This window comes from Etheostoma cragini, chromosome 22 (genome assembly GCF_013103735.1).
Source record: "Etheostoma cragini isolate CJK2018 chromosome 22, CSU_Ecrag_1.0, whole genome shotgun sequence".
NCBI lineage: Eukaryota > Metazoa > Chordata > Actinopteri > Perciformes > Percidae > Etheostoma > Etheostoma cragini.
The window spans coordinates 21,569,177-21,577,779 of record NC_048428.1 but is presented as its reverse complement, the minus strand read 5'-3'; the positions used below and the strand labels follow the sequence as shown (position 1 = coordinate 21,577,779).

The window sequence follows — 8,603 nt, the reverse complement described above, 5'->3', positions numbered from 1 at the left end:
CCCCCCCCCCCCCCCCCCAGGTTTGGATTAACACGTCGGACATCATCCTGGTCGGACTGAGAGATTACCAGGTGTGTTGCCCGCTCACACGTGACACAGAACAGACTGTTAAACCTTCTGCATTTAACATTTTAAGGGTTTTTGTGCTCTGAAATGGAAGAAGGAATAGTCTAAAAAATATCAATCAGTTTGAAGTTGAACAAAAACTAATCAATTTACACATAAAGGAACAAGGCAACTCGGCTATTTTAGGTTTTATTGATTAAAAAGGTTCTGGTCTTGTGGGCTCATGTTCAGTTAAGATCTGAATTCTTTAAAGCAAGTATAAAGGGAATATTTGGTCTTTGTGTTTACCGGTTAATCTGTAAAATAAAAAAAAAGGCACACTGGATGATAAATACTAGGTGCAGGACAGACCGTGTATAAGACAGTCTGCACACTAGATAATGCTGATGCGGATATTTAATTAATTACCACCAAGGTCTGAAGAAGAGCAGGACGCTTAAAACGACGCTAACCTTGCTTTTAAGTGATTAACCCTTGTGTTGTCTTCCCATCGACCTGCAACTTTGTGTTTTTCTGGGCCAAAATTTGGACAATGTGAAGTTTTTTATTGTCAATGTGTTTGTAGATTTTTGTCACTTTAATGAGTTATTTATTTATTATTTTGTTTTCTCACATTTACCAATTTTTTTTTTTATCACTTCTTTTTAACAAGTTTTTGTCACATTTGGCGATTTGTTTTCCGATTTTTGTTTGGTCACTTTTTTCCGTTTTTAAAAAATTAAGTTTTTGTTATATTTTTCCTGCATTTTTTAAAAACCTTTTTACAGAATTCTTTGGTCATAGTTCTGATAAAATGTGGAAAAGGTGGAAAAAGGCCCACAATAATTCTTTTGTAAACGGGTCAATTTGACCCCGATGACAACAGGAGGGTTAAATATGTTTCATTGGAGCATTGTGCGGACTCTCTATTTCTCAGATTAAATCCATAAAATACATTTCTGTCTGGAGAAAAATATTCATACTTTTCTTTCATCTTGTCATGATTATTGTAACTTCGTCAAGCATTCAGTAAAACAGTAGTTTTTTGGCATTTCACTAAAACTAAGAGACCAGATACTTCTAGATCTTAATATAAAATGATGTGAATCATTTCTAATGTATTCAGTTGTGAAAATATATGAAAGCTCTTCTCAGAGTCTCCTGTAAGTCTAGATTTACTACCAAGGGGGACCGTTCCTCTGCTCTCTGTTCACAGTTTGCATCAATACATCAGTATTATCCCGCTAAAAACACTCCTTTTTGAATTGGCTTTTAATTGTGTTGATTAGAGTTTCTTGATATATCTTAACCCGTTTGTGCCGGAGGCTTCGCGACAACACATCTACCGGCGGTTACTGCGTTGCGTAACTCTGAGCCACCTGCCGGCTGCTGCGTGGCGCAGCATTTTGTATTCGTCGGCCTTTTTATGACGCATGCAGCAGAGAACGCACTGTCATGGGTTCAAATACACATGAGGCGCGTCTTGTTGGCTATTTAAAGCCACGTGACCACCAAAATGTACCGTAGTTCGCTGGAAATCATGTCAATCAACCAGACATACACAAGTGCGTTTGTTTATGAATCTTCGAGAGACGAGTGAGAAAATGGCTCCGACAGAGGAGGATTTAGACAGCGAGGGCAGTGACGTTGAGGAGGAAGATGGTGAGGAGTTTGGGAGGGAGGAGGTCTTCATCATAATCGACCACTTTCTCTGTCGGAGCCGTTTTCTCGCTCGTCTCTTAAAAAATTCATAAGCAAACTCACATGTGTGTCTGGTTGATTGACGTGATTTTCAGCAAACCACGGTACATATCGGTGGTCACGTGGCTTTAAATAGCCAACAAGACCCGCCTCATGTGTATTTTGAACCAATGACAGAGCGTTCGCTGCTGCACGCGTCATGAAAAGACCGACGAATTCAGAATGCTGCGAAGCATCCGGCACAAACGGGTTGACTAGACTTAATATCATTGTATCCGTAGCTGTATATTTACACACATTTTCACTTGTGTAATCAGGTTTTTGTGCAGTCATCTTCAGTTGATCCTTCTGTCATGTGGTCTCATTTGTTTACCTCTTATCATTCAAGCACTCAAACATCGTAAACCTAAACACTGCAATGCCGCAATTTCTGTTTCAGGACAACAAAGCTGACGTCATCCTAAAGTACAACGCAGACGAGGCTCGCAGTTTGAAGGCGTACGGAGAGCTGCCGGAGCACGGTGAGTTAAACCCTCGCCTCAGCCGCTGGATCCCAAAACTGGACAGAACTGTAGTGAAACTAGTCCAGGAACATCCCCGTTAAAGACGGCTGAAATTGGTGAAATAATGCGTGCCGTTTGCGGCGCTCGACTCCGCGGGCAGGCAGGCCGCCGTAGATGGCATGCGCCCTACCGAGACCTTTATGCTTAAAACCCTCTGAGACCGAGACACTCGCCCACGCGTAAAAACAGCACCTCTGATTCATAGTTTAATCATTTAAAAACCACACAAGCTAGCAACTTACCAACGGTTGCGTCTAAAATGTAACGAGTTAGCGGTCACGGAGGTCTGTTCCGGGACCTTCTAGCTCCTACAGGTGATTGTATATCAAGCCTGGAACTCTTTCGGGGTCGTTGGGCTTTAAATCCACACTGGCACATCCAAGATTGATCCACTTTATGTCCATAATTCATCGCGTTTTGGCTCATTTCTGCCGCTAGCTCGCTGCTCCGTCTCCCCTCTCTGTTGTTTACGGAAATAAAGGCCCCAGTATGCCCATATATGGGAGACAACGTCACCCTCTTGTATGGAAGGCCAGAGGGGACAAAAAGGCCAATTGGCTCTATGGAAGGCCTAGAGGTGCACTATTTAGACACACATTTGCTTGTGTAGCATTGCTGTGGGTGTAATATCAATAAATATGACATTATTATGTTATTGATGGCATAAGTAAATGTCATGAGGGCAAAATAGTCTTCACTTTGTTTTAAAAAATGCATGTAATTTGTCAACTGTATAAGTTATGATTATTTCTTCACAATGTGACTCCCAAGACATATGAGAAGTGTTTAAGAGAGTAAAATGGCTTATTCATTACTTTTCTGTCTGTGATATCAATACATATCTGTGAGATTCATGTAACGTTTTATTTATTTATTTATTTGTCTTTAAGGCCCTACAACCATTTTTAACACGCAAGTGACCTCACTGCAACCCAAATATTCTAATAACCCAGTTTGTCCTGAAAAAAAGTGATGTTCATATCTTGACTGTAGACCGCAGGTTTGATATTTTACAAGTTATTATAAAATAAATCCAGACAATGAACTGTAAAAATGGCCTCATGTCACAGAGGGTTAAGACGATGGCGCGCGCCCCTCACCCTGGCAACACCGCGGCTACCATAAATAAACCTTATTAACGAGCCATATTCCCTAAATCAATTCACGCGTTGTATTTCAAATATTCTTTCCTGTTTTAGGAACACGAGTAGTACTTTTATTTACTAACACGTTCCTGTCCGCCTTCTTTCTCGCAGCCAAAATCAACGAGACGGACACCTTCGGGCCCGGAGATGACGACGAGATCCAGTTTGATGACATTGGCGACGACGACGAGGACATTGATGATGTACGCTGCTTTCATTTTACACTCCCCTTTACCTGGGTGTCTATATTTAATACCACTGGCAGTGTGACGCCTTCTCCTTAAACGATACAAGCTGGAGATCCATCTTCAGTGATGAGCAGAAACTCTAATAGTTTCCTTTTTTAAAAGCGTACGATTTTAAAAGGGCAGAATTAGAAGTCGTAAACACCTCTGTTTTCTCTCTTTTTCAGATCTGAAGACCTGCTGCTTGAGGGGGAAGGTGGGATTTTACTAGAGATGCTCCAATTGGAATATTTTGAGCCAATACACCGCACCGATTTTTGATTTTTGTTTAGTTTTTTGTTTTTTTAGTAAGATCAGCCTATGCCAATCCAACACAGTTTATTAATATACAGTATATTTCAATTCCAGTTCACGTCTTTGTTTGTTTTTTGAGAACTTTAAGTGCATTTTACGTAGTGGGGGAAAAAAACAACACCAGTACTTTATAGTTTATTGTTGATATGAATGAATATGAGATGCTGCTTTAGTACGACTGTCTTGAGTTATCACGTAGCGACTGTAGGGCGCTGCTGCATGGCGCTGCTGCAGCACGATGCTGCAGCAGCGCCATGCAGCACGATGCTGCAGCGCCCTGCAGCATCGTGCTGCATGGCGCTGCAGCACGATGCTGCATGGCGCTGCAGCACGATGCTGCATGGCGCTGCTGCATGGCGCTGCTGCATGGCGCTGCAGCACGATGCTGCAGGGCGCTGCATCACGATGCTGCATGGCGCTGCATCACGATGCTGCATGGCGCTGCATCACGATGCTGCATGGCGCTGCTGCATGGCGCTGCTGCAGCATCGGCATGCAGGGGCGCTGCGGCTGCATGCCGACGCTGCATCGTCATGCAGCGTCGCCATGCAGCATCACCCTACTGTCTTGATTTATCACGTAGCGACTGTAGGGCGCTGCTGCAGCAGGGCGATGCAGCATCGTCGCCTGGGGACTGAATGATGACGCAGACCGTTTGCTTCCTCTGCCTTCATGCGTTGGATTGGAGAATTTAGGCTGATCACCAGCATCATATTTAGGGTGAACATCCAAAGCATTGCTAGATTCTCACATTTTCTGTTTTGAGCATCAACGAAAGTTTGTCTTTCTTTTTTTTTCTTTTTTTTATCCTGTATTGTCTGAAAACACTTCATACTTAGAGGAGGCTCACGCCGATACCACGACTGCAGAACATCTGGCACTAAAGGCGTCATCTTTTTAAAAACTTGTATTTATATATCGATTTCACACTATGTGGAATTTAGCAGCAAGTACCGAATCTCTGGATTCGTCAATAAAAAATAAAAACCATTTTGTGTTTTCCTTTGGGCAGTCTGTATCGTTGTTGCCTGGGAGACAGTTTACACAGTTTTAGGGCAGTTTGATAGCTGTTTATAAAAGACAAAAGAAAGAAAACACATGCGTGCGGCTCTGTATCTCTTTGTTTACGACATATTCCACTTACATCGTATTAAAATGAACTGTATGCTCGTTTTGGATTGAACCATGTGGCCTGAATGAAGGCAATCTTTCTTTCTCTCTCTCCTCTTGAATTTAAAAAGAAGAATCAAAATGTATTTTTCTATTGTTTCCCTTATTTCAGTTTTCTGTGCGTTTGTTTTGGACTCTTTGCTGCTCGCTCGCTCGCTCTGTGGCTGCAACGCACGTCGCGGCGTCTCTAGACCGGCGGTTCCCAAACCTTTCCTCCGCCAACGCAACCTCCGTCGCTCTTCCGCGGTCTCTGAACCTCTAGAAAATATAAAGATAAACAGTAGTTTATGTTCCTTCTTACCCCCTCTGGAAACTGCCCCATGTTCCCTGAGGGGGGCCTAGCACCTCAGTTTGGGAACCGCCGCTCTAGTCTTCATTGGGCCGGTCGCTGTTGTTGCTGTAACTCTGAATTAATAAAAAAAAATAATAATAATAATACAAATGTACTATGATGTTTGAAGGCTGGGTTTCCAATAAAGATCTTAACTCCACTGACCTGGCATAGTGGTTTTTGGAGCGCTACACGCACTTCCTGTGCCGGTCTGAAGGTGGCGAGGTTGTGCTAAAGCAGAAGGAGGCGTCTGAGGAAGCGGCCTCTTGCATAATATAACGGTCTAGGTCTAGTGAGGCCCACCAAATATTAACTTCAAGGGTTAGGGGCTTCTCATGCAAATCTGGTAGGCAAGTAACATTATAGGCAAATAAAACTATTCTCAAGAAAACCGGGAATTGCACACAGTGTCGTCGTGACGACCTTTTATTGTGTCTGACACGGTTCTTTCTTGGTTGTGAATATAATATTTAGCTGCGCTATTAGTAGGCTAATACTAATAATAGTAACATCAGTAGCCTAATAGTAATGGTGATTGGAGTAGTTGCTTATTGTAGGCACTAAGGAGTGGTAAACTTTTAGATTTGGTACGGAAATACATCATTTATTCATTCATTTTAATCTTAATTGAATTTTGAAATTAGTAATTTCTCACTGCTGGGTGGACCTGACGGACATCATGCAGTCCAAAAAATCAGAATCCGATTAATTTAAAATCAGAAAAAGGCCAATTGTCACAATAAGAAGCCTACGGTTAGTGGAGTTCGCCTTGGTGAACGGTGCAAACCTAAACAAACATATTAATGTGAAATAAACAGTAAATACAGAAAACAAATATATAAATATATATATAAAAGAACTGTTGCGTAAAATAACAAAATAAGCGGATGTGCAGAATGAGTGCAGAATATGCAAAGGATATATAGTCTAGTATGGGCAGATGTATAGTCCAGGATGAAGGTTAGTGCAAAGGGTAATGACTACTGGGTAATAGTCTATTGGGATCTCTCACTTGTCTGTTTCAGTCTGCTTTGACTTCTTCTTCTTCTTCTTCTTCTATTCCCATGATGTCATTATTTTTACATCATATGTCGTCCAGTTGTCTTCCCCAAAACGTCCCGGTCCATGTTTTGGATTTGGATTGAGTGAGTGACCCATATTGCATGTCAACAACCGCCTGCCCCAGTGTGACGTCACTCCGCCGCTGGGGCTCGCTTGTGCCTGGCACGTGCGCTCTGACACGAGCCACAAGAGGGTCGCCAAAATCAAGACACGTGAGTGGCAGAGTGGGGGGGGTTAACACACCTTAATATTGTAACCATAACACCTATAAACCTTTTTAATAAAGGTGTTTTAATTGTAACGTTACTCGACGGCTTTTGTTTTGTTCTCCGGCCGAGCCACATAGTTCTCGAACAGTTGGTTGCTAGGCGACGCGTAACGGCGTGAGTAGTGATTTTTTTTCTTTTCTTTTTTGGCGCATTAATATGTAAATTAGCCAACTAACGGAAGCCGTCGCAGGCTTTTTTTTTTTTTTAGACATCCAAAATGTACTGAACCGCGATGAAATTAATTTTAAGAATAAAATGTATTTTTTTTTTAAGTGACATTCACATCCACACACCATTTTAAATGTAAGGTTAAGCGTCTGACAAGTGAGAAAGTAGACCCAAACGTTTCCGCCATTGATTGTGAGAATTTTTAAATACGGCCACAACATTGGCAGCTACAAAATCAGAGCATCTCAGAAGGACATTTTTGCATAAGCCCCCTCCCTCCCTCCCTCCCTCCATCCCTACTTCCCTACTTCCCTCCCTCCATCCATCTCTCTACCATAGGCTCCTCACCATAGCATCATATTTTCCTCCGTCTTTTCCCTGAGTCATCGTGCCACACCACCGGGCTCCTGCTCCGGTTTCAGCGGCTCTCTGGATCTGGATCTTGTCACGTCCCCTCTGATGAAAATATTCGACGACGTTTTTCAAAATGACTGAAGTGGCCCCGAGCTGCACTGAGATGACAGGTGAGAAAAACATGCTCTCATTTATGTGCATTCAGTTTATTCCCATAAAAGGGTCAAGCAATGGGGTGTTGCTTAAAACCCAAACACACATCTGGTTTACCGATTTAAAAGGATAAGACTGAAGGTGTGTGTGTGTGTGTGTGTGTGTGTTCCCCACAGATCACAGACCACACATGTGTGCTTTGCACTTGATATTTTACATTTTAAAGAATAATGGCACCACATAAAATGGGAAATGTAGGTTTTTCTTTCCCTTTTCACTATATATTTACTGTTTACGGAGATCATTTTTAATGCATTTGCATCCTAATGTTTTCCTACTTTACTATATTTTTTAGCATTTTTGCGTGTGTAGCCTTTTTGAGCAGCCTAACTTATAAATGGCAGACTATGTAAATTATGGCTGCATTTCATACAGTGTTCTTACTGAAAATGTGTTGTCCGCTTATGTATCCAAATGTTCTTTTTTTAGCATTTTAACCCCTCCATCTCTGCTTAGTGACTGACTGACAGATTGGCTGCTTAATGTAAATTCCTTAAATCAGCCGTGTTGCTTCATTAGTGCAGCAGCTTCCTGTCAGCGTCATCTCATAGACTTGTTAATATTATAATATGCAGTGTGTGCTTTCTGTCTCTCAAAGGCCTCCTCACCTGAAAACGACTGACACTACCTTAAAAACAACAAACAAGTGATTTAGCTGATTTATTTTACTATTTTTTTTTTTGCATGTGATGCAATTTTTGAGTGAAGATGAAGCAGAGAAAACCCATGGGACACTTGGGACTTAGCTCAGATTTGCATGTTTTTGCACAGCTAATAAGTGTGTGTGTGTGTGTGTGTGTGTGTGTGTGTGTGTGTGTGTTGAGAGGACGTTTGCAGCCGTCCCCCTGTGTGTTGAGTGTGTGCGCACAGACGCTTTCCAACAGCTTTAAAAATAAAAACACAACAGGAAGAAGGCTAAAGGTTACACCCAGGGGTGCTGCATCGACAGCTCACACTGACACCTGATGACCCCCCAGACCTCTCAGGTCATCTGGGACAGGTCTACTACTACACTATGACCCCCCCAGACCTCTCAGGTCATC

General features: G+C 42.2%; 2 protein-coding genes across 2 annotated transcripts in view; both read left to right on the top strand.

Annotated features, from left to right (window-relative positions):
* The window catches only part of eif1axb (eukaryotic translation initiation factor 1A X-linked b), a 9,144-nt gene extending 3,743 nt beyond the window's left edge, over positions 1-5,401 (top strand). The window contains exons 4-8 of the mRNA XM_034861723.1: positions 21-71; positions 2,186-2,267; positions 3,566-3,657; positions 3,867-4,197; positions 4,586-5,401. Coding sequence (XP_034717614.1) covers positions 21-71; positions 2,186-2,267; positions 3,566-3,657; positions 3,867-3,872 — 231 coding nt within the window. The 3' untranslated portion in view covers positions 3,873-4,197; positions 4,586-5,401. The remainder of the gene's footprint in view (positions 1-20; positions 72-2,185; positions 2,268-3,565; positions 3,658-3,866; positions 4,198-4,585) is intronic.
* Positions 5,402-7,244: 1,843 nt separating this feature from the next.
* Positions 7,245-8,603, top strand: part of map7d2b (MAP7 domain containing 2b) — a 26,308-nt gene continuing 24,949 nt past the window's right edge. The window contains exon 1 of the mRNA XM_034862805.1: positions 7,245-7,517. Coding sequence (XP_034718696.1) covers positions 7,481-7,517 — 37 coding nt within the window. The 5' untranslated portion in view covers positions 7,245-7,480. The remainder of the gene's footprint in view (positions 7,518-8,603) is intronic.